The sequence below is a fragment of the Coregonus lavaretus genome (assembly GCF_964263955.1).
Source record: "Coregonus lavaretus genome assembly, chromosome: 25".
In the NCBI taxonomy this organism is placed as follows: Eukaryota; Metazoa; Chordata; class Actinopteri; order Salmoniformes; family Salmonidae; genus Coregonus; species Coregonus lavaretus.
Genome location: NC_140012.1, coordinates 3,059,005 through 3,086,011, shown reverse-complemented (window position 1 = coordinate 3,086,011; position 27,007 = coordinate 3,059,005). Strand labels below are relative to the sequence as shown.

The following is a 27,007-nucleotide window of genomic DNA, read 5'->3' as shown; positions in this document are numbered from 1 at the left end:
CTCCACACTACTAACCTAATTGAAAGAGTAAAACGAAGGATGTCTGTACAACAAGTCACTAAAGTAATATTTATAAAAATGTGGCAAAGCAATTAACTAACTCATTGCCCTGAATACAACGTGTTATGTTTGGGGCAAATCAAATACAACACATTACTGAGTACCACTCTCCATATTTTCAAGGATAGTGGTGGTTGCATCATGTTATGGGTATGCTTGTAAATCGTTAAGGACTGGGGAGTTTTTCTGGATAAAAAATTAACTGAATGAGCTAAGCACAGGCAAAATCATAGAGGGAAACCTGGTTCAGTCTGTTTTCCACCAGACACTGGCAGATTAATTCACCTTTCAGCAGGACAATACGCTAAAATACAAGGCCAAATCTACACTGGAGTTGCTTACCAAGAAGACAGTGAATGTTCCTGAGTGGTCGAGTTTCCGTTTTGACTTAAATCTACGGCAAGACCTGAAAATGGTTGTCTAGCAATGATCAACAACAAATTTGACACAGTTTGAAGATTTTTGAAATGAATAATGTTTCACAATCCAGGCGTGGAAAGCTCTTAAGAGACTTAACCAGAAAGACTCATAGCTTTAATCGCTGCCAAAGGTGCTTCTACAAATATTGATCCAGGGGTGTGAATACTTATGTAAATAAGATATTTCTGCATTTCATTTTCATTACATTTGCCAAAATGTACACTTTCTCATTATGGGGTATTGTGTGTAGATGGATGAGAAAAAATAAATACATTACATCCATTTTGAATTCTGGTTGTAACAACATTGTGCATTTTCCCACCAGAGATGTGTTTCCATCAAATTGACTAGTTATGGATAAAAGGCTGCGCGTGATCACATAATGCACATAAAACCCTTTGCCGTTAAATTCCCATGTGCCAAATAAAAAATACAACTTAAACGGGTTTCCATCGCATTTTCAACTCTACTGATGGTTTTCTCACAAAAAACTATTGCGTTATATAAGCGAGTGTGCTCACTCTGGTATTGGCACGTGCGCTCTAGACAACAGCTTGCAGATACAGTGCCGGTATAGCCTACATGAGATTATGCTGAACAAAAGAGCGAGATTATTTTGTCAAACGGCAGCCAAGCATCGATGATCTTGTTACCAGAATAAGACCCTCAATATTTATTGGAAATGAGCATCAAGCTCATCACCTTGCACTTTCACCTCTCTTTGAAATTCATCATAATCTGTAGCCTAATAAACCGCATGCTTTCCCGACGAGTTGTAGTGGGAGGACCACACAACGTGTCATTGCGTGACTCCCAAGGTTACTTCGATATGATTCTTATTATATCAATATTTGGCATTCAAACTTTTCCACTGACATTTCTCGCATAACTCATTTGACCTTGTCTAGCGTATTTGGTTTTGTTGACATTTGGAAAGTTTCCATCAGGCCTGTCATGACATGTTTTTCTCCGACACGCACTTTACTCGCATTAAAAGGTTGGATGGAAACCTGGTTACTGATGCAATTTCAATGTTGTTTGAGTTGCTTTGTGTATCACCAAATTTGCTTGAGATGATTTTACTGTCTGCATTTTACTCACTGCATCCACGTTTCTTGACATAGGCCTTTTAAAGAGCTGTCAGTCAAGGCAAGCTCATGAATATACTCTCCCAACCCACTCAGCCTGTCTTTTATAACTTCCTGGTAGTTAGCCATGAGAGAAAGAGTACTTTTTCTCAAATTTTGAGCATTTCATTCCCCCAAAATATTATGGGTGATATTTTAGTCACTCAAAAAGCTATTTTACATGGGAATCAGAATGACTGTTCTGGACTTGTAAGACATAATACAAATATACATCTATTAGAAGCAATGCTGGTAAAAACAAGTCACCCTAGTCATAGACTGTTCTCCCTGCTACCGCACGGCAAGCGGTACCGGAGTGCCAAGTCTAGGTCCAAAAGACTTCTCAACAGCTTCTACCCCCAAGCCATAAGACTCCTGAACAGCTAATCATGGCTACCCGGACTATTTGCACTGCCCCCCCACCCCATCCTTTTTACGCTGCTGCTACTCTTAATTATTTATGCATAGTCACTTTAACTCTACCCACATGTACATATTACTTCAACTATCTCAACTAGCCGGTGCCCCCGCACATTGACTCTGCACCGGTACCCCCCTGTATATATATAGCCTCCCTACTGTTATTTTATTTTACTTCTGCTCTTTGTTTCGCAACACTTTTTTTGTTGTTGTTTTATTTAAAAAAATAAATGCACTGTTGGTTAAGGGCTGTAAGTAAGCATTTCACTGTAATGTCTGCACCTGTTGTATTCGGCGCATGTGACCATTAACATTTGATTTGATTAGATTTGTAGTGCCAATAAAAAAGACTCACCTCTCCTAGCATCACGATCATCTTAACCCCCGGAGTGTCCTGGTAGCGGAGCACGTGGTCCATGAACGTTGAGCCTGGATACCTACAGGTCAACGCAAATGGAGCTTTAGTAGAGGAACTTGTTTTAAAGAAACAAGGTAGAAGTTAATAGATTATTATCAAGCATTTTATACTATTTGAGTACATAATAACAACAACCTTACCGTTAAAGTAAAAACTTGGCCTTCTATTGACGTCTCAGAGTAGGAGTGCTGATCTAGGATCAGGTCCCCGCTAAATTATTATCATTTTAAAGGAAAAACATATCCTAGACCAGCACTCCTGCTCTGAGATGCTTTGAGAATACAGGCCGTGGAAGATAGCTCCAGTGAAATAAAGTGGAACCCTTCATCCCTATTTGGAATGGATTCTCTAATTAGCCATTTGCCCTCTGACATCTCCTCTTCCGCCTCCTAATCTTCCTCACCGGTCACCTCCGATGGCCACGCCCTCGTAGACGCCGTCTGTAGTGTGGGAGACTATGTTGTTGAGCTCGTTGGACATGCCTCCTGAGCGGGACACGTAGGCCACGCTGCCCGGCCGGTACAGATTGGAGGCCAGAATGTTGTCCAGCATTCCGCCCGTGTTCCCGATCTTGAAACAGCCGGGTTTGATGCCTCCCACCTGGTTAGAGGAACACACAGAGGAGTGATGAGGGTAGGCATGGGTTGTTATGCTCTCTTCAGAGACCAGAGAGACACAATGACAAACACACGTTAATGCTCACTAACAGTAACATGCAGCCATATTAGGTTACAATATTGCACTTAATTAGCAAAGTTCTTACTGTGGCTGGGCCGATGATTGTGATGCCGTTCTCATCGGCCCTCTTGATCAACTTCCTGGTCTGGGCTTCAGGGATACCCTCAGCTATGATGGCGATGGTGTGGATCTGGAGTCACAAAAGTAAATTCCTTATTAGGCGCATTCGAACAAGTAAAGTCAAAATGTCCTTGAATGATAAGGGACATAACTGTTAGGTCTAAGACCATGGCCTTAAACAGCTTTCTATTTTGCTAATAGTATTTATGCAACCATTACAGCAAATTAGTGTTGTTAACATTAACCTTACTCACCACCAGTCATCGTAATCGACGTTAACTGTCAGTACCACTAAACTAGAAAACCTCAGGTGTTATGGTTGGAGGTTGACAGTTACTTCCTGTGTCAGAGTAGGTGATATCACTGTGCAAGCCTACGTTAGCTTCTACAAGAGCCATCGATACACATATGTACAGTACCAGTCAAAAGTTTGGACACACCTACTCATTCAAGGGGTTTTCTTTATTTTTACATTGTAGAATAATAGTGAAGACATCAAAACTATGAAATAACATATGGAATCATGTAGTAACCAAAAAAAAAGTGTTGAACAAACCAAAATATATTTTATATTTGAGATTCTTCAAATAGCCACCCTTCGCCTTAATGACAGCTTTGCACACTCTTGGCATTCTCTCAACCAGCTTCATGAGGTAGTCACCTGGAATGCATTTCAATTAACAGGTGTGCCTTCTTAAAAGTTAATTTGAGGAATGTATTTCCTTCTTAATGCGTTTGAGCCAATCAGTTGTGTTGTGACAAGGTAGGGGGAGTATACAGAAGAAAACCCTATTTGGTAAAAGACCAAGTCCATATTATGGCAAGAACAGCTCAAATAAGCAAAGAGGAACGACAGTCCATCATTACTTTAAGACATGAAGGTCAATCAAAACAGAAAATGTCAAGAACTTTGAAAGTTTCTTCAAGTGCAGTCGCAAAAACTATCAAGCGCTATGATGAAACTGACTCATGAGGACCGCCACAGGAATGGAAGACCCAGAGTTACCAGCCTCAGAAATTGCAGCCCAAATAAATGCTTCACAGAGTTCAAGTAACAGACACATCTCAACATCAACTGTTCAGAGGAGATTGTGTGAATCAGGCCTTCATGGTCAAATTGCTGCAAATAAACCACTACTAAAGGACACCAATAAGAAGAAGAGACTTGCTTGGGCCAAGAAACACGAGCAATGGACATTAGACCGGTGGAAATGTGTCCTTTGGTCTGGAGACCAAATTGAAGATTTTTTGGTTCCAACCGCCGTGTCTTTGTGAGACATGGTGTGGGTGAACGGATGATCTCCCCATGTGTATGGTGTTATGGTGCTTTGCTGGTGAGACTGTCTGTGATTTATTTAGAATTCAAGGCACACTTAACCAGCATGGCTACCACAGCATTCTGCAGCGATACGCCATCCCGTCTGGTTTGGGCTTAGTGGGACTATCATTTGTTTTTCAACAGGACAATGACCCAACACACCTCCAGGCTGTGTAAGGGCTATTTTACCAACAAGGAGAGTGATGGAGTGTTGCATTAGATGACCTGGCCTCCACAATCCCCCGACCTCAACCCAATTGAGATGGTTTAGGATGAGTTGGACTGCAGAGTGAAAGAAAAGCAGCCAACAAGTGCTCAGCATATGTGGGAACTCCTTCAAGACAGTTGGAAAAGCATTCCAGGTGAAGCTGGTTGAGAGAATGCCAAGATTGTGCAAAGCTGTCGTCAAGGCAAAGGGTGGCTATTTGAAGAATCACAAATATAAAGTATATTTTGATTTGTTTAACACTTTTTTGGTTACTACATTATTCCATATGTATTATTTCATAGTTTTGATGTCTTCACTATTATTCTACAATGTAGAAAATAGTAAAAATAAAGAAAAACCCTTGAATGAGTAGATGTGTCCAAACTTTTGACTGGTACTGTATGTCTTTGGATGTGGATTTTGACTATATTTCTCAATATAAGGCTACCCCCCCCCCACCTCCGCCAAGGAAGCCATAACTTGAGAAAAAGTGGAATAAATAAAATTATTAACAAAAGACGCCTTTACCTGTGAGTACTGCATGGTTTCTATGGTGCTGTCAAAGGCAGAGCGGAGCGAGGCAAAGCTTATGAGCACGTCCACTTCGGGGTGCTTTTTCATTGCGTCGGCCATGTTCTTATAAACAGGAATCAGGATCTCCTTGTGGCCCCAGTAGAACTTCTGCTTGTGGTCCCCACTGAGAACACAGTCACACATAGCTACATCAATAAATACACCAATTATCACTAGTCTGATCACAAACATGATTATTTAATCACTTACATTTAAACATTTTGTCATTTAGCAGACACTCTTATCCAGAGCGACTTACAGTTAGTGAGTGCATACATTTTTATTTTTCATACTGGCCACCCGTGGGAGTCGAACCCACAACCCTGGCGTTGCAAACGCCATGCTCTACCAACTGAGCTACATCCCTGCCGGCCATTCCCTCCCCTACCCTGGACGACGCTGGGCCAATTGTGCGCCGCCCCATGGGTCTCCCGGTCGCAGCCAGCTACGACAGAGCCTGGATTCGAACCAGGATCTCTAGTGGCACAGCTAGCACTGCGACGCAGTGCCTTTGACCACTGCGCCACTCGGGAGAGTTGGAGCTGGATTAACAATTAGTATTCTAAGGATACGTTCTTTCAGTTCATTACGGTCCATTTTGGATTTGGGAAACAAAGATGGATTACCAAGTACATTAGTAATTAGGCTGGCAGACGCGCGAGATGTGACTCACTGGTCTGGTATCTTGGGCTTGTAAAAGGGGAGGTTAGCTCAAATTCTGAGCGACAGTGACTTTGTGATTGGTTCTCATATGCACACTATTTGCATGAGCAACGCCCCCCACACTTCCTCGTCAATTTGCTATGCCCCCACTAGAGAGGTAAACAATCCAAGCTAAAGTTAGGCTAGCTGCCTAGATAGCCTAGCTAACTAAAAGGAGACAGACAACACTGCCACATAGTAATAATGACCAATTTAAGGCCATGATTCACTGGCAATTTTTTGAGGCAATATTGCCGAGCAATGTTGCTGGCAACGGAGTGGGGTATGAGACACTGGAGCAATGATGAGCAATGAGCAACATGGACATGAATAATATATTTCATATGAAGCAGCATATACACTGCTCAAAAAAATAACACTGCTCAAAAAAATAAAGGGAACACTAAAAGAACACATCCTAGATCTGAATGAATGAAATAATCTTATTAAATACTTTTTTCTTTACATAGTTGAATGTGCTGACAACAAAATCACACAAAAATTATCAATGGAAATCAAATTTATCAACCCATGGAGGTCTGGATTTGGAGTCACCCTCAAAATTAAAGTGGAAAACCACACTACAGGCTGATCCAACTTTGATGTAATGTCCTTAAAACAAGTCAAAGAGGCTCAGTAGTGTGTGTGGCCTCCACGTGCCTGTATGACCTCCCTACAACGCCTGGGCATGCTCCTGATGAGGTGGCGGATGGTCTCCTGAGGGATCTCCTCCCAGACCTGGACTAAAGCATCCGCCAACTCCTGGACAGTCTGTGGTGCAATGTGGCGTTGGTGGATGGAGCGAGACATGATGTCCCAGATGTGCTCAATTGGATTCAGGTCTGGGGAACGGGCGGGCCAGTCCATAGCATCAATGCCTTCCTCTTGCAGGAACTGCTGACACACTCCAGCCACATGAGGTCTAGCATTGTCTTGCATTAGGAGGAACCCAGGGCTAACCGCACAAGCATATGGTCTCACAAGGAGTCTGAGGATCTCATCTCGGTACCTAATGGCAGTCAGGCTACCTCTGGCGAGCACATGGAGGGCTGTGCGGCCCCCCAAAGAAATGCCACCCCACACCATGACTGACCCACCGCCAAACCGGTCATGCTGGAGGATGTTGCAGGCAGCAGAACGTTCTCCACGGCGTCTTTCGACTCTGTCACGTCTGTCACATGTGCTCAGTGTGAACTTGCTTTCATCTGTGAAGAGCACAGGGCGCCAGTGGCGAATTTGCCAATCTTGGTGTTCTCTGGCAAATGCCAAACGTCCTGCACGGTGTTGGGCTGTAAGCACAACCCCCACCTGTGGACGTCGGGCCCTCATACCACCCTCATGGAGTCTGTTTCTGACCGTTTGAGCAGACACATGCACATTTGTGGCCTGCTGGAGGTCATTTTGCAGGGCTCTGGCAGTGCTCCTCCTGCTCCTCCTTGCACAAAGGCGGAGGTAGCGGTCCTGCTGCTGGGTTGTTGCCCTCCTACGGCCTCCTCCACGTCTCCTGATGTACTGGCCTGTCTCCTGGTATTGCCTCCATGCTCTGGACACTACGCTGACAGACACAGCAAACCTTCTTGCCACAGCTCGCATTGATGTGCCATCCTGGATGAGCTGCACTACCTGAGCCACTTGTGTGGGTTGTAGACTCCATCTCATGCTACCACTAGAGTGAAAGCACCCCCAGCATTCAAAAGTGACCAAAACATCAGCCAGGAAGCATAGGAACTGAGAAGTGGTCTGTGGTCACCACCTGCAGAACCACTCCTTTATTGGGGGTGTCTTGCTAATTGCCTATAATTTCCACCTGTTGTCTATTCCATTTGCACAACAGCATGTGAAATGTATTGTCAATCAGTGCTGCTTCCTAAGTGGACAGTTTGATTTCACAGAAGTGTGATTTCTATGGGCAGAACAATGCTAGTGAATGTTAGCTATGCTAGCTAACATTAGTTGCTACTTGCTAGTCACAATATTGTAACGTTTAACAGGTTGCAGTTGTCTAATATGTCACTCGTTTTAGTGTAGAAGGGTTGTTATAACTTTTTGAAAATGTGGGTGATGATTTATGAGCCCTATTCATGGATGTTAGCGGCAAACGATGTCCGAACTCCGAAGGTTTGTGCTAGCTAGTGTTTGGTTATCCCGGAAGGACTGGCTGGAACCAGAAGGGCTGGGGAGGTCCTATGTAAAACAATGGATCATGATTAGTTCAATTCGAAACGGGGATACCCAACCAGCGTAGGGTTCCAACTTGAAGTCTGAGGGCAAAGCCCCTTCAGCTCTAAAATAAATGTTTATTTTACCCCTCTAAATTTCAAACTGTTTTGTGAATAAGTTCTGTACCTTTCTCAATAGGCTACTCTGCATTTTTATGGCCATCTATAACAATCCACTTCATTAGAAATCCTTGAGGGGGGAGTGAACAAGTGAACACTTTGAGGAAAGCTTTGGGGGAGAATGGAAATTGGGCTCAAGAGTCTTGAGGGACCTACGTGAAGGGGTAGACCATGGCCGCCACAGAGGGCTCGTCTCGTGAGCACACGTAGTCAAAGTCGAGCATGCCTTGCACCGCCCGCGTCTGCATGCCCCATACGATGGCCTTGGTGTTTCTGCTAAACAGCATGGTGGCCTTGGCTGCAGGGAGATGAGAGAAAAAGAGAGGAGTGGAGGAAGAGAAGAAACCGCACACACAGAGGGGGTTACGTACAGTACAGCAACGCACTAAGAACAGAGACGAGCCACGGGGACGAGGAGCACATGCAAATATCAGAGACATGATAGGCTGTTAAATCTGTAAGAATATTGAGGAGAGGCGTCACACATGTTACACGGGAAATGCATCAGAGGGAGGGGTCTCTTTTTTCTGAAAGCAGACAACACCACCAGGGAAGGCAAATGAACTATTCATTTTAAACAAGTAGGGGAACTGAATCTGACATGGTATTTCTTCTCAAACATTTTTTTTTTTTTTCTTTTCTTTTTTTTTTCGGGGGGATGGATCAGCTTAATATTGCAGATAGATTGTATCTTCTATCAATGTAATTGTCTGCATCACTTCCAATCCCCCATGTTTTTTTTATTTTTTATATATATATATTCCCCTTTATTACTTTTCAACCCCACCATCCTTTCCCTACTTGGAGTAAATTAGTGAACAACAACGCCCAGGCCTCTACTTCCGGTCTATACTTACTATCTACACCTTATGGACAGAGTTAATTTTACAATAATTCTATATCTATATCTATATATATATATATATATATATATATATATATATATATATATATATATATATTTATTTATTTTTTTGCTCCTGAACTTCTTCTACGCTCAACCTCTCCGATCATTTTCATGATGTCCATCCGGTTTGCTTCTAAATGCCATATCTTTCTAACTGTGCTCTTTCCCAAAAGCTCCCAACATACAACCTATATACTTATTATGGACACAGTATGCTTACATTATTAGCTATCTTTGTTATTATTTGTTGTTATTTGTTATTAGTCCCATCCTTCAACTCTATTCAATACCTCCCATCTATCTCTTAACACCATCCATATAGGATTTCTATTTGCCATATATATTTCAACCATACTGTGATGTTTTACAAAAGTTCTGAACCTTTCTATTCTCATTGCTTCTACAGATTGTGAATTAAAAATAAACATTTTTGCTAAAAGTATTATTATATTATTGATTGATTGACTATGACTTTTCAGATCACCCAGTAATGCTATCTGCAAGGTTAGTTCCAGGTAAATATTGCAATCCTTTAGCCATTCCTGGACCTGTGTCCAAAAACAAGCCACAAATGGACAGAACCAAAACAAATGATCTAATGATTCTATCTCTTCACAGCAAAATCTGCAGAGCTGGGAAGATTGTATCCCCCATATAAATAACATTCTATTGGTAGCAAGAATTTTATATAATAATTTAAATTGAAAGATTCTAATTTTTGAATCCGGTGTCGTTTTGCGTGTCAGTTCATAAACACTATGCCATGGGATCGGTACGTCAAAGATCTCTTCCCAACTATTTTGCAATCTATATGGGACTGCTGTCAATCCTTTGGTCCTTAAGTGAAACTGATATACTTTTTTATTTATCACAGTTTTCCTTAACCAATTATGTTCTTTAATGCAAGGCCGACAGACAAGTTCCTTACTTTCTCCCCCTTCAACTTTCCTCTTCCACTCAAACATTTGTTAGTGGAAACCTGAGGCAAGCTAAGAAATGTTATGAGAACTGAAACCAATGAGCATGTGTGAGAAGAATTGAACGGGGAATGTTTTGTATTCAAGTTTGATACGTATATAATTGTGTGCATTCCTCGACTACAGAGGGAAAAAAAACTAAGAATCCTTGATTGGGGGACATTGTTGAAAATAATCTTTCCCATCGCCCTCGACATTGACAAAAAAAGACATACGCGAAATGGCAAACTATTTATCTGAAGGTGTCGAGTGAAGTCAAGAGGGACTAGTTCATTATTAGTTACAGTGCCACATTTTGTTACGTTGCAGCCTTATTCTAAAATGGATCAAATAAAATAAATACATCTCAGCAATCTACACACAATACCCCATAATGACAAAGCGAAACCAGGTTATACATTTTTGCAAATTTATAAAACATACCTTATTTACATAAGTATTCAGACCCTTTGCTATGAAACTCGAAATCGAGCTCAGGTGCATCCTGTTTCCATTGATCATCCTTGAGATGTTCCTACAACTTGATTGGAGTCCACATGTGGTAAATTCAATTGATTGGACATGATTTGGAAAGGAACACACCTGTCTATATAAGGTTCCACTGTTGATAGTGCATGTCAGAGCAAAAACCAAGACATGAGGTCGAAGGAATTGTCCGTGGAGCTCCGAGACAGGATTGTGTCGAGGCACAGATGTGGGGAAGGGTACGAAAAAATGTCTGCAGCATTGAAGGTCCCCAAGAAAACAGTGGCCTCCATCATTCTTAAATGGAAGATGTTTGGAACCACCAAGACTCCTCCTAGAGCTGGCCGCCAGGCCAAACTGAGCAATCGGGAGAGAAGGGCCTTGGTCACGGAGGTGACCAAGAACCTGATGGTCACTGACAGAGCTGTAGAGTTCCTCTGTGGAGATGGAAGATACTTCCAGAAGGACAACCATCTATGCAGCACTCCACCAATCAGGCCTTTATGGTAGAGTGGCCAGACGGAAGCCACTCCTCAGTAAAAGGCACATCACAGCCCACTTGGAGTTTGCCAAAAGGCACCTAAAGACTCTCAGACCATGAGAACCAAGATTCTCAAGCTACCTCCTGCTGAAGTAGTCCCCTATACACATTTGCACCGCATTACATAGTACAATTATGGATACAAAATTTGTTTTGCATGATGGACTTTTTTTTATTCATGCAGTATGGAACCGTGGACTATGTGGACTTAAAATAAGGTTGGACTTATGGTAATGTAAAATGGGTATGATGAACTTATCCTTTTTATTAAGGCAATATGGAACTTTGGACTATATGGACTTAAAAATCAGGTTTTGATTTAGGGGAAGGCGAAGATGGGTAAGGCTGACCTTTTTTCTTTTTGATTTATTTATTTGTAAATTGTATATTAGAAATACCGAGGTTGGTTATTTATGTATTACTTTTTTGATATGATATGGCCTAATTGTAGAGGTCGGGTATATTATGACTTAAAAGCTGTTATATAGTGCGGCCCTTGTTCGTGGACGTGAATTGGAACCATTTGCTTTTTAAGATAAAACATAATAAATATGAATAGATCTAATGTAGGGTTAGGATAAAGGATTATAGAATTAAAAACCTGCCTAGGTTCTCTATTGGCGTAGGCTATTACGATCCTAAAATAATTGGTGTCATTATCTTTTTACATTAAAAAAAATCAATCTCAATATTAAAAATGTAAAGGACATTATTGTTCCGATACACACCGGCAAATGGATTAGGAATTGTCAACAGGGTTGTTGTCTCTATTAGTGTGTGGCGGGCTGGTTAACACTGGGATAAACTGATTCAAGTTAACGGTAGAACCAACACAATAACTGGCTTATGGAAGCACTTCCTTAAGCGAGAGGTATATTATATATTTCAATATAAGCTATTTACGCTACCTTTTTATATTCTTGATCCTAATATATAAGGTGTAAAACAATCGAGGTGATAGAGCAAAGACCCTGGAATAAAAATAAAATGTGTGTGGGTGGAGAGAGAGCGGGTTGGTTTTACAGGTTTACTCGCTCTGGATTGTCAGTAACATGTATTCTTGGCTATCGTGCCATGGCTGTCAGAGTCGATTGTAAATTAAACTTGGGTATTCCTTTATGGGTAGTGTGATGCCTAAGACACATGTTTACTGGCAGTTATTAGCGGCCATTAGAATCTATGTTCCTTTTTCATTTTTTTGGGGAATAAAACAGGATATAATGAGGACTACATGAAATAATGTCTTGCATGTAATGGACATAAAGAATTAGTCTTGTGATATATACAGTGGGGAGAACAAGAATTTGATACACTGCCGATTTTGCAGGTTTTCCTACTTACAAAGCATGTAGAGGTCTGTAATTTTTATCATAGGTACACTTCAACTGTGAGAGACGGAATCTAAAACAAATATCCAGAAAATCACATTGTATGATTTATAAGTAATTCATTTGCATTTTATTGCATGACATAAGTATTTGATCACCTACCAACCAGTAAGAATTCCAGGCTCTCACAGACCTGTTAGTTTTTCTTTAAGAAGCCCTCCTGTTCTCCACTCATTACCTGTATTAACTGCACCTGTTTGAACTCGTTACCTGTATAAAAGACACCTGTCCACACACTCAGTCAAACAGACTCCAACCTCTCCACAATGGCCAAGACCAGAGAGCTGTGTAAGGACATCAGGGATAAAATTGTAGACCTGCACAAGGCTGAGATGGGCTACAGGACAATAGGCAAGCAGCTTGGTGAGAAGGCAACAACTGTTGGTGCAATTATTAGAAAATGGAAGAAGTTCAAGATGACGGTCAATCACCCTCGGTCTGGGGCTCAATGCAAGTTCTCACCTCGTGGGGCATCAATGATCATGAGGAAGGTGAGGGATCAGCCCAGAACTACACGGCAGGACCTGGTCAATGACCTGAAGAGAGTTGGGACCACAGTCTCAAAGAAAACCATTAGAAACACACTACGCCGTCATGGATTAAAATCCTGCAGCGCACGCAAGGTCCCCCTGCTCAAGCCAGCGCATGTCCAGGCCCGTCTGAAGTTTGCCAATGACCATCTGGATGATCCAGAGGAGGAATGGGAGAAGGTAATGTGGTCTGATGAGACAAAAATAGAGCTTTTTGGTCTAAACTCCACTCGCCATGTTTGGAGGAAGAAGAAGGATGAGTACAACCCCAAGAACACCATCCCAACCGTGAAGCATGGAGGTGGAAACATCATTCTTTGGGGATGCTTTTCTGCAAAGGGGACAGGACGACTGCACCGTATTGAGGGGAGGATGGATGGGGCCATGTATCGCGAGATCTTGGCCAACAACCTCCTTCCCTCAGTAAGAGAATTGAAGATGGGTCGTGGCTGGGTCTTCCAGCATGACAACGACTCGAAACACACAGCCAGGGCAACTAAGGAGTGGCTCCGTAAGAAGCATCTCAAGGTCCTGGAGTGGCCTAGCCAGTCTCCAGACCTGAACCCAATAGAAAATCATTGGAGGGAGCTTAAAGTCCGTATTGCCCAGCGACAGCCCCGAAACCTGAAGGATCTGGAGAAGGTCTGTATGGAGGAGTGGGCCAAAATCCCTGCTGCAGTGTGTGCAAACCTGGTCAAGACCTACAGGAAACGTATGATCTCTGTAATTGCAAACAAAGGTTTCTTTACCAAATATTAAGTTCAGCTTTTCTGATGTATCAAATACTTATGTCATGCAATAAAATGCAAGTGAATTACTTAAAAATCATACAATGTGATTTTCTGGATTTTTGTTTTAGATTCCGTCTCTCACAGTTGAAGTGTACCTATGATAAAAATTACAGACCTCTACATGCTTTGTAAGTAGGAAAACCTGCATAATCGGCATTGTATCAAATACTTGTTCTCCCCACTGTATATGGTGACTTAATCATCATGGTGTTTTTTAATGGTAAGTTTACAAACATTGGTTGTGGTAAGTATAATTGAAACTTGGGTATCATTATGGTAAGTGGGGGAATAAGTATAGCCAGTTACAATTGTAATGGCTTAGCAGATCATAAAAAAATAAGAGAAAGAATATAATATCTATTGTTTACAGGAAACTCACCTCTACAAATATAGATTGGCTTGCGAGGGAAATTATATATTTTTGTCATGGGCAAAGAAACTTAAAAGGGGTGATTACACTAATTAATACACATTTTGATCCGAATGCACAAACTGTGCAAACAGATCCTCAAGCAAGATGGATTCTTTTAAATATGCTATTGGACAAAAAACAGATCTTGCTAACTAATCTATATGGCCCAAATAATGATGATCCACACTTATTCGAAAATATATAAACTCAGCAAAAAAAGAAACGTCCCTTTTTCAGGACCATGTCTTTCAAAGATAATTCGTAAAGATCCAAATAACTTCACAGATCTACATTGTTTGTTTTCCATGCTTGTTCAATGAACCATAAACAATTAATGAACATGCACCTGTGGAACGGTCGTTAAGACACTAATAGCTTACAGACGGTAGGCAATTAAGGTCACAGTTCTGAAAACATAGGACACTAAAGAGGACTTTCTACTGACTTTGAAAAACACCAGAAGAAAGATGCCCAGGGTCCCTGCTCATCTGCGTGAACGTGCCTTAGGCATGCTGCAAAGAGGCATGAGGACTGCAGATGTGGCCAGGGCAATAAATTGCAATGTCCGTACTGTGAGACGCCTAAGACAGCGCTACAGGGAGACACGACGTACAGCTGATTGTCCTCGCAGTGGCAGACCACGTGTAACAACACCTGCACAGGATTGGTACATCCGAACATCACACCTGTGGGACAGGTACAGGATGGCAACAACAACTGCCCGAGTTACACCAGGAACGCACAATCCCGCCATCAGTGCTCAAACTGTCCGCAATAGGCTGAGAGAGGCTGGACTGAGGGCTTGTAGGCCTGTTGTAAGGCAGGTCCTCACCAGACATTACCGGCAACAATGTTGCCTATGGGCACAAACCCACCGTTGCTGGACCAGACAGGACTGGCAAAAAGTGCTCTTCACTGCCGAGTTGCGGTTTTGTCTCACCAGAGGTGATGGTCGGTTTCGGGTTTTTGTTGAAGGAAAGAGCATTACACCGAGGCCTGTGCTCTGGAGCGGGATCGATTTGGAGGTGGAGGGTCTGTCATGGTCTGGGGCGGTGTGTCACAGCATCATCGAACTGAGCTTGTTGTCATTGCAGGCAATCTCAACGCTGTGTGTAACAGGGAAGACATCCTCCTCCCTCATGTGGTACCCTTCCTGCAGGCTCATCCTGACAAGACCCTCCAGCATGACAATGCCACCAGCCATACTGCTCGTTCTGTGCGTGATTTCCTGCAAGACAGTCAGTGTTCTGCCATGGCGAGCGAAGAGCCCGGATCTCAATCCCATTGGGCACGTCTGGGACCTGTTGGATCGGAGGGTGAGGGCTTGGGCCATTCCCCCCTGAAATGTCCGGGAACTCGCAGGTGCCTTGGTGGAAGAGTGGGGTAACACCTCACAGCAAGAACTGGCAAAACTGGTGCAGTCCATGAGGAGGAGATGCACTGCAGTACTTAATGCAGCTGAAGGCCACACCAGATACTGACCCCCCCCCCCCCCCTTTGTTCAGGGACACATTATTCCATTTCTGTTAGTCACATGACTGTGGAACTTGTTCAGTTTATGCCTCAGTTGTTGAATCTTATGTTCATACAAATATTTACACGTTAAATTTGCTGAAAATAAACGCTGTTGACAGTGAGAGGACGTTTATTTGTTTGATGAGTTTATAATAATCTATTGAGTTAGCTAGCAATGAATGAAACTATTATTATGGTGGGAGATTATAATACGGTTTTAAGTACCTCAATGGATCTTAAAGGAAATCACACTACAAACTATCACCCCAAGCACTTAAGGAGATCACAAATATAATGGATAATTTAGAACTAGTGGATATATGGAGGCTGAAAAACCCTGACCTAGTGAGATATACATGGAGAAGGCTTAATCAAGCTTGCCGTCTTGATTACTTCCTGGTCTCATTCTTGCTGGCATCAAAAGTAAAATAAGTATTAATAGGAGACCAAATGCGTATCGGACTACCATTTAATTGGACTCCATATAACTCTTATAGAATTTCCACGTGGATGGGGATATTGGAAATTTAATCAACCCTATCGGATGACAATTTGTTCTTAACTAAGACAAAATAAAATCTTGGGTGAGAACCTCCTTCCCTCAGCCAGGGCATTGAAAATGGGTCGTGGATGGGTATTCCAGCATGACAATGACCCAAAATACACGGCCAAGGCAACAAAGGAGTGGCTCAAGAAGAAGCACATTAAGGTCCTGGAGTGGCCTAGCCAGTCTCCAGACCTTAATCCCATAGAAAATCTGTGGAGGGAGCTGAAGGTTCGAGTTGCCATACTCTTCCCCATCTCCACTCCAGCCTGACGAAGCCTGTGCTTCTGTGACAAACTGGGCAACAACACAAAGTAGTGATGACAAAATAAGCGACAACAGAAAAAGGTACTAAACAGTTTGAATAAAAGCCCTACCATGTTACCTTATCAATCAACTCTAATGCATTGGGTCAAGTGTGCTTTTTTATTTGAAGGACATGCAAAGCTCAGCTGCTGTATGGGTGCATGCCTTGGCCTTCACACTTCATTGCATGGATACCCAATAAGAAGGGCCAGATGCAGAGTTCAATGAACTAAACATCCACTTAAAAAGGGATTCAACACACACAATACGAAACCCATGAAACTTAGCCATGTAGACCATTCCCTAGGCCTAGTCAGCGTGGGTTCTAGTAAGCCAATGCAGAACATAGACATGAAAGCAACACACACACACACACCTCTAAATTGGGGAAGTTTGGGGCAAGACGGGGTAAACCCAAGGAGAGGGGGGAGCAGGAAGGGGGAGCTAGTCGTGGGGGGTTGCACCTGCACTTACCGTAGCAGTCTCCTGTGAATTCATTCTTCACAGGCCACAGCAGTGGACAATGAGCAGTGGCTTATAAGATTTGAGCATGAAAAGACAGGCCGATTACACATCGAAATGAGGGACAAAAGAAAAAACAGAAAAAATTGAAAATGTAGAACTGTGCTTGGTGGTTGGGGTAGATGGGGAGAGAAAAGGTAAAGTGGGGATGACAGAGGTGAAGAAGCAGACAGAAGGACAGAGGAGGGTGGTGTGTGTGAGAACAGGGTCATTTGTATTCATTAGTGCACAATGCACACTGTAGCAAAACATTTTGCAATGTAAATGGTTTACTCCAAATGCACTATGTGATTTAAATGGTTTCCGTTACAAAACATCTTGCTACAGTTTGCTACGATGTGCCTTAATGAATGAGGTGTAGGGAGTCTAAAACGGTCCCCAAGTTGTCCCTTTTCTTTCTAAACCTCTGAAGACCTACACATGACAAATGTTTGTTATGTTGTGAACAACTGCTTTAAGGGTAGGTTTCCCCAGACACAGATTAAGCCTAGTCCTGGACTTAAAAGCATGCTCAATGGAGACTGGGTTTAATCTGTGCCTGAGAAACCAAATGGACAGTGGTAAGGAGGATGGCAGGGCGGCGAGGTTCGCACTAGTTACCTGCTGGAACGCCCGCTTTGGGCTTCTTAGCTGGCGTGGCATCGTTGGCTGCTCTGGGCTCAGAGAAGGAGGCTGTCCTGGTAGATGCTGGGGTCTAGAAGAGAAACAGTGATGGGAGGGAGATGTGAGCTCCGCGAATAGTAATTACAGGGGTATATACAAGTGAACACTAAGGTCTAGAAGTGAGAGAATGATGAGAGGGAGTTTGTTGTGTGAGTAGTTAATTTTGAAGGAGTAGCTGGATTTGACACTGTTAGAAGTTATGACGATCGTCATTCCCATGTTGAATGTAGCGGTTGGTGGGAATAACAGCAGTACTAGCTAGGAGGGCAAATGGTTAGGGTCAATGAAAGTCTTGAGAGGTCAGACTCCCTGCCCGAAATTCAGACTCACTGTCTGAAGTGCTGGCATAATATTTAATAGTATATGCTGCAGTAGTCAGGGTGGGGCAAATTCCTTCTCAATTCAGTCAATACCCTGTGAAAGTAAAGTCACCCTACGTCATACTTCCGGGGTCATGTCATGTCCCGGGTCTTTTGATTGGGCTTCAAGATTATATCATCAAATTCATGAAAACAAGATAATTTACAGATAGAGATACATATATACATACATATACACACACATATACAGTGGGGAGAACAAGTATTTGATACACTGCCGATTTTGCAGGTTTTCCTACTTACAAAGCATGTAGAGGTCTGTCATTTTTATCATAGGTACACTTCAACAGTGAGAGACGGAATCTAAAACAAAAATCCAGAAAATCACATTGTATGATTTTTAAGTAAATAATTTGCATTTTATCGCATGACATAAGTATTTGATACATCAGAAAAGCAGAACTTAATATTTGGTACAGAAACCTTTGTTTGCAATTACAGAGATCATACGTTTCCTGTAGGTCTTGACCAGGTTTGCACACACTGCAGCAGGGATTTTGGCCCACTCCTCCATACAGACCTTCTCCAGATCCTTCAGGTGTCAGATTTTCTATTGGGTTCAGGTCTGGAGACTGGCTAGGCCACTCCAGGACCTTGAGATGCTTCTTACGGAGCCACTCCTTAGTTGCCCTGGCTATGTGTTTCGGGTCGTTGTCATGCTGGAAGACCCAGCCACGACCAATCTTCAATGCTCTTACTGAGGGAAGGAGGTTGTTGGCCAAGATCTCGCGATACATGGCCCCATCCATCCTCCCCTCAATACGGTGCAGTCGTCCTGTCCCCTTTGCAGAAAAGCATCCCCAAAGAATGATGTTTCCACCTCCATGCTTCACGGTTGGGATGGTGTTCTTGGGGTTGTACTCATCCTTCTTCTTCCTCCAAACACGGCGAGTGGAGTTTAGACCAAAAAAGCTCTATTTTTGTCTCATCAGACCACATGACCTTCTCCCATTCCTCCTCTGGATCATCCAGATGGTCATTGGCAAACTTCAGACGGGCCTGGACATGCGCTGGCTTGAGCAGGGGGACCTTGCGTGCGCTGCAGGATTTTAATCCATGACGGCGTAGTGTGTTACTAATGGTTTTCTTTGAGACTGTGGTCCCAGCTCTCTTCAGGTCATTGACCAGGTCCTGCCGTGTAGTTCTGGGTTGATCCCTCACCTTCCTCATGATCATTGATGCCCCACGAGGTGAGATCTTGCATGGAGCCCCAGACCGAGGTTGATTGACCATCATCTTGAACTTCTTCCATTTTCTAATAATTGCACCAACAGTTGTTGCCATCTCACAAAGCTGCTTGCCTATTGTCCTGTAGCCCATCCCAGCCTTGTGCAGGTCTACAATTATATCCCTGATGTCCTTACATAGCTCTCTGGTCTTGGCCATTGTGGAGAGGTTGGAGTCTGTTTGATTGAGTGTGTGGACAGGTGTCTTTTATACAGGTAACGAGTTCAAACAGGTGCAGTTAATACAGGTAATGAGTGGAGAACAGGAGGGCTTCTTAAAGAAAAACTAACAGGTCTGTGAGAGCCGGAATTCTTACTGGTTGGTAGGTGATCAAATACTTATGTCATGCAATAAATTGCTAATTAATTACTTAAAAATCATACAATGTGATTTTCTGGATTTTTGTTTTAGATTCCATCTCTCACAGTTGAAGTGTACCTATGATAAAAATGACAGACCTCTACATGCTTTGTAAGTAGGAAAACCTGCAAAATCGGCAGTGTATCAAATACTTGTTCTCCCCACTGTATATATACATACACACACATATACATATATATATTTACACAAACACATATACACAGTACCGGTCAAAAGTTTTCAAACACCTACTCATTCAAGGGTTTTACTTTATTAATACTATTTTCTACATTGTAGAACAATAGTGAAGACATCAAAACAATGAAATAACACATATGGAATCATGTAATAACCAAGAAAGTGTTAAACAAATCAAAATATATTTCAAATAGCCACCCTTTGCCTTGATGACAGCTTTCCACACTCGCATTCTCTCAACCAGCTTCATGAGGTAGTCACCTGGAATGCATTTCAATTAACAGGAGTGCCTTCTTAAAAGTTAATTTGTGGAATTAACGCGTTTCAGCCAATCAGTTGGGGGGGTATACAGAAGATAGCCCTATTTGGTAAAAGACCAAGTCCATATTATCGCAAGAACAGCTCGAATAAGCAAAGAGAAACGACAGTCCATCATTACTTTAAGACATGAAGGTCAATCAATACGGAAGATTTCAAGAACTTTGAACGTTTCTTCAAGTGCAGTCGCAAAAACCATCAAGCGCTATGATGAAACTGGCTCTCGTGAGGACCGCCACAGGAATGGAAGACCCAGAGTTACCTCTGCTGCAGATTATAAATTCATTAGAGTTACCAGCCTCAGAAATTGCAGCCCAAATAAATGCTTCACAGAGTTCAAGTAAGACACATCTCAACATCAACTGTTCAGAGGAGACTGTGTGAATCAGGCCTTCATGGCCAAATTGCTGCAAAGAAACCACTACTAAAGGACACCAATAAGAAGAAGAGACCTGCTTGGGCCAAGAAACATGAGCTATGGATATTAGACCGGTGGAAATGTGTCCTTTGGTCTGGAGTCCAAATTGGTTCCAACTGCTGTGTCTTTGTGAGATGCGGTGTGGGTGAACGGATGATCTCAGCATGTGTAGTTCCCACTGTAAAGCATGGAGGAGGAGGTGTTATGGTGTGGGGGTGCTTTGCTGGTGACACTGTCTGTGATGTGTTTAGAATTCAAGGCACACTTAACCAGCATGGCTACCACAGCATTCTGCAGCGATACGCCATCCCATCTGGTTTGGCCTTAGTGGGACTATCATTTGTTTTTCAACAGGACAATGACCCAGCACACCTCCAGGCTGTGTAAGGAATATTTGACCAAGGAGAGTGATGAGTGCTGCATCAGATGACCTGGACTCCACATTCACCCGACCTTAATCCAATTGAGATGGTTTGGGATGAGTTGGACCGCAGAGTGAAGGAAAAGCAGCCAACAAGTGCTCAGCATGGGAACTCCTTCAAGACTTTTGGAAAAGCATTCCAGGTGAAGCTGGTTGAGAGAATGCCAAGAGTGTGCAAAGCTGTCATGAAGGCAAAGGGTGGCTATTTGAAGAATCTCAAATATAAAACACTTATTTTGTTACTACATGATTCCATATGTGTTATTTCATAGTTTTGATGTCTTCACTATTATTCTACAATGTAAGAAATAGTCAAAATAAAATAAAATAAAAACCCTTGAATGACTAGGTGTGTCCAAACTTTTGACAGGTACTGTGTGTGTGTGTGTGTGTGTGTGTGTGTGTGTGAGAGAGTGTTATATATATATATATATACACAGTGGGGAAAAAAAGTATTTAGTCAGCCACCAATTGTGCAAGTTCTCCCACTTAAAAAGATGAGAGAGGCCTGTAATTTTCATCATAGGTACACGTCAACTATGACAGACAAAATGAGGAAAAAAAATCCAGAAAATCACATTGTAGGATTTTTAATGAATTTATTTGCAAATTATGGTGGGAAATAAGTATTTGGTCAATAACAAAAGTTTCTTAATACTTTGTTATATACCCTTTGTTGGCAATGACACAGGTCAAACGTTTTCTGTAAGTCTTCACAAGGTTTTCACACACTGTTGCTGGTATTTTGGCCCATTCCTCCATGCAGATCTCCTCTAGAGCAGTGATGTTTTGGGGCTGTCGCTGGGCAACACGGACTTTCAACTCCCTCCAAAGATTTTCTATGGGGTTGAGATCTGGAGACTCCAGGACCTTGAAATGCTTCTTACGAAGCCACTCCTTCGTTGCCCGGGCGGTGTGTTTGGGATCATTGTCATGCTGAAAGACCCAGCCACGTTTCATCTTCAATGCCCTTGCTGATGGAAGGAGGTTTTCACTCAAAATCTCACGATACATGGCCCCATTCATTCTTTCCTTTACACGGATCAGTCGTCCTGGTCCCTTTGCAGAAAAACAGCCCCAAAGTATGATGTTTTCACTCCCATGCTTCACAGTAGGTATGGTGTTCTTTGGATGCAACTCAGCATTCTTTGTCCTCCAAACACGACGAGTTGAGTTTTTACCAAAAAGTTATATTTTGGTTTCATCTGACCATATGACATTCTCCCAATCCTCTTCTGGATGCACTCTAGCAAACTTCAGACGGGCCTGGACATGTACTGGCTTAAGCAGGGGGACACGTCTAGCACTGCAGGATTTGAGTCCCTGGCGGCGTAGTGTGTTACTGATGGTAGGCTTTGTTACGTTGGTCCCAGCTCTCTGCAGGTCATTCACTAGGTCCCCCCGTGTGGTTCTGGGATTTTTGCTCACCGTTCTTGTGATCGTTTTGACCCCACGGGGTGAGATCTTGCGTGGAGCCCCAGATCGAGGGAGATTATCAGTGGTCTTGTATGTCTTCCATTTCCTAATAATTGCTCCCACAGTTGATTTCTTCAAACCAAGCTGCTTATCTATTGCAGATTCAGTCTTCCCAGCCTGGTGCAGGTCTACAATTTTGTTTCTGGTGTCCTTTGACAGCTCTTTGGTCTTGGCCATAGTGGAGTTTGGAGTGTGACTGTTTGAGGTTGTGGACAGGTGTCTTTTATACTGATAACAAGTTCAAACAGGTGCCATTAATACAGGTAACGAGTGGAGGACAGGTGAGCCTCTTAAAGAAGAAGTTACAGGTCTGTGAGAGCCAGAAATCTTGCTTGTTTGTAGGTGACCAAATACTTATTTCCCACCATCATTTGCAAATAAATTCATTAAAAATCCTACAATGTGATTTTCTGGATTTTTTTCCCTCAATTTGTCTGTCATAGTTGACGTGTACCTATGATGAAAATTACAGGCCTCTCTCATCTTTTTAAGTGGGAGAACTTGCACAATTGGTGGCTGACTAAATACTTTTTTTCCCCACTGTATATGCTACTGCTTGACAAAAAAAAATTATTGGTCAACCAACAGCCTATCGACCAGTCGACTAATTGGGGTCAGTCCTACATTGAACACAAACGTACAGCGGCATTGGTGCTGGAGTTAAGCAGGAAGTTGGCCGTGTGGGCGGCTACTGGAGGCTGGTTGGGGATTGGCTGGTGGCCCAGCGCCATGCCGACGATGGCCGTCATGTGGGTCTCTGTGCCGAAAACATGGATGGGGATACCGGTGGTCTTCCCTGTGGGAAAAATGGACATTGTTTACAAATATTTTTTATTATCCTGAACAGCTGCACAATAAAATGGAAACCTGTCCACTATCTATTGATCAAATCTACTTCAGGGTTGACCAACTGTCCAGGTGTGAGTTTCCCAAAATCAAAGATCATCTTCAGCATTAAGATCATTGTTTCTCCATTGCCTATCAATGGACTCAAAATTATCTTAGTGCTAAAGATGGTCTTTATGTTTTATGGAAACTGACCCCTGATTCTTCTTTAGTCCACCCAGCAAACGGGGAACATTCCCAGAACATCAGCCAAGATTCCCATTAAGTTTTAGTTAGGGTTTTATCTAAAATGAGGATGATAACAAAATGTTTTCTCTTCCTATCTATCTATCTATAGTTGGAATGTTCTCATTACATTCACAAAAATGTTGTGCACAACATGTTACAACCACCACAGAACATTCCCCAAAAGTTCTCATTAAGTTTTCATGCAATGTAATAACAACGTGCCAGTAATGTTGTCCCAGCAAACCAAAATTGGTTCTGTGAAAGTTCCCAGAACTTTCGTTAGGTTGCGGCAAATGTTCTCATAACACAAAAACGATCCTATCGCGCTAATGATTATATTATATGATTTTGCAAGAACGTTTCCAGAACACATTGTCTGTGCTTTAAAGCTGCATTATGTAACTTTTTGGGCTACCAGACCAAATTCACATAGAAATGTGAGTTATAGATCTGTCACTCATTGAAAGCAAGTCTAAGAAGTGGTAGATGTTCCATTTCTATGCTTAAGTTTCGTTTTTGCGTGTTTTACTTTCAGTTTTTTTAGACCAGCTACAAACGGCTGAAACAATATTTTTGGTTATGGAAAATATATTTCACAGCGGTTTAGATGGTACAATGATACAAAACAAGCAAGTATAGTGTAGAGTAACAAACTGAAATTAGGCGACTTTTAGAATTTAAGCAACCAGGAAATGACAGAGCGATTTCTGCATACTGCATCTTTAAAGGTTCCCAGAATGTTTCATTAGGTTGTGGGAACAGTCTTGTGGGAACATTGTTGGCACATCACAAAAGATGTTCCCAAAACACAAAAAACAGTCCTGTTGTGTGGGTGATTATACAAGGTTTCTTTTCAGATGCAAAAACATTTACCTGATGTTACAAGAATGCTCCCAGAACACTTTGTTTGTTGACAGAACACCTGGTCTAAGTTCTGTAAAGGTTTCCAGACCATTTAATTAAGTTATGAGAGTTATCTGGGATGTTGCAAGAATATTCACATAGGTTGCACAGAACATTCCCACAACGTTGCATAATATTCCACAATTTCCCAAATAAGTCTGTTTTTATGACATTCATAGCAAATTTGTTTTAGGTTTAACATAATATTCCATTGATGTTCACGCAATACACATTTTACCTTGTCTTGGAGGTCCTCAGAACATTTAGAAAATTTAAGTTTTACTTAATATTACCACAACATTCTCAGCAGTCACATTTGTAGCTCCTTAAAGCATAAGAAAGCAGATTGGAATACATCTTCATTATGTTTCTCTCCAGATGTAATGACAATTCACACGAGGACTGTTTTGTAGGCCCATTACAAGGTGATATAGACACATATGGCACTTTAATTTCATTCATAGGGCATTTGAACAGTATTTTAAAAAATCATACAAAACACAACCATATTTTTTTTTACACTTCACATGTTGACAATCTGCACATTATTTCATTCATAGGACATTTGAACAACATTTAACCCCCTAAGGTCGATGTCCGCGCACCCGTAAAACTCGAATTAGCATAATAAAAAAATCCCCATAAAAAGCAGCCAGTTTAAGTTAGAGATACGTTTTTTTTGGATAAGTCTCAATCCACTGCATCCGCCTATGTTGCACTTCCGCATCTGCGGTGAAAGGTGACAGAGCTAGATCAGTGTTTGTCAGACCATGAGACAGCCCGAAAATCGGCCTTCTCACAAAATCATCTGTAGCGTCCAAACAGTCCACAAGCCTCATCTGAAGGTCCCCCGGTACCAGTTGAAACATTTAAAATGCAAGTACTGTAGTGCATTCGGAAAGTATTCAGACCACTTGGGCTTTTTCCACATTTTGTTACGTTACAGCCTTATTCTAAAATGGATTCAATTTTTAAAAATCCTCAATCTATACACAATACCCCATAATGACAATGCAAAAACTGGTTTTTAGAAATGTCTACAAATTTATAAATTAAAAACTGAAATATCACATTCACATTAGTATTTAGACCAGGGGTGGGCAAACCTTTTGGCTCAAGGGCCACATTGACTTTTTGAAACCAAGTGAAGGGCCACATACTATATGTGTGACAAACATGTGAAGCCTTTATTCATTTTCACATTGACACGCAACTACTAGTGTACTGTAGGTGTACATATGCTTGCAGAACAATTCTACCCATGTACCATCTCTACCCTTGTTTTTTGTGAACACATTTTCACAAAATTTTCACAGAAGGTCAAACACACACACACACACACACACAGCATATCTGCCCTTGTAAAGTACAATCAAACTTAGTCACAATAAGCAAACTTAAATAAATATATATTATATGACTGGAGACATGCAAAATGTAAAACAGCAGATGTGTAAAAAAAAAAATGATTCTAAAATTTGAGTGAAACATATGGTAAGAGCATCCATTTCATTTGGCATGGTCTGTTTCTGAAAGCACATTAAGGAACAATTCTCATCTCCATTGTGAGCCATATTTACAGTTATCCAATCACCTCAGCCAAAATCTGACTGATTAGTTATTACCTGTATCCAAGTGCATTGCTGGATAATTCTGACTGCATAACCATCACCATGAAAAAGCGAAATCCTTGCCTACCCCAGTCACGGTTATTCAAGTCTTAATGTGAACAATAGGTCTGGTCACCTCTCTTGGCAAGGGCATCAAAGTGCCTATTTTCAGGTCTCTCCAGAGATGTTCGAACGGGTTCAAGTACGGGCTCTGGCTGGCCCACTCAAGGACATTGAGACTTGTCCCAAAGCCCCTCCTGCATTGTCTTGGCTGTTTGCTTAGGGTTGTTGTCCTGTTGGAAGGTGAACCTTCGCCACAGTATGAGGTCCTGAGCAGGTCTTCATCAAGGATCTCGATGTCCTTTGCTCCGTTCATCTTTCCCTCGATCCTGACTAGTATCCCAGTACCTGCCGCTGAAAAACATTACCACAGCATGATGCTGCCACCACTCCGCTTCACCGTAGGGATGGTCCAAGGTTTCCTCCAGACGTGATGCTTGGCATTCAGGCCAAAGAGTTCAATCTTGGTTTCATCAGAGCAGAGAATCTTGTTTCTCATGGTCTGAGAGTCTTTAGGTGCCTTTTGGCAAACTCCAAGTGGGCTGTCATGTGCCTTTTACTGAGGAGTGGCTTCTGTCTGGCCACTACCATAAAGGCCTCATTGGTGGAGTGCTGTGG

The 27,007-nt window shown here is 42.2% G+C and overlaps 1 protein-coding gene across 1 annotated transcript in view; it reads right to left on the bottom strand.

Annotated features, from left to right (window-relative positions):
- The window catches only part of LOC311101057 (ATP-citrate synthase-like), a 97,985-nt gene that overhangs the window by 28,818 nt on the left and 42,160 nt on the right, over positions 1-27,007 (bottom strand). Inside the window, exons 12-18 of the mRNA XM_084142093.1 lie at positions 23,384-23,538; positions 17,882-17,975; positions 8,540-8,681; positions 5,298-5,466; positions 3,209-3,313; positions 2,849-3,045; positions 2,383-2,464 (exon numbers count right to left, since the gene is read on the bottom strand). Of these exons, the coding sequence (XP_083998219.1) occupies positions 2,383-2,464; positions 2,849-3,045; positions 3,209-3,313; positions 5,298-5,466; positions 8,540-8,681; positions 17,882-17,975; positions 23,384-23,538 (944 nt within the window). The remainder of the gene's footprint in view (positions 1-2,382; positions 2,465-2,848; positions 3,046-3,208; positions 3,314-5,297; positions 5,467-8,539; positions 8,682-17,881; positions 17,976-23,383; positions 23,539-27,007) is intronic.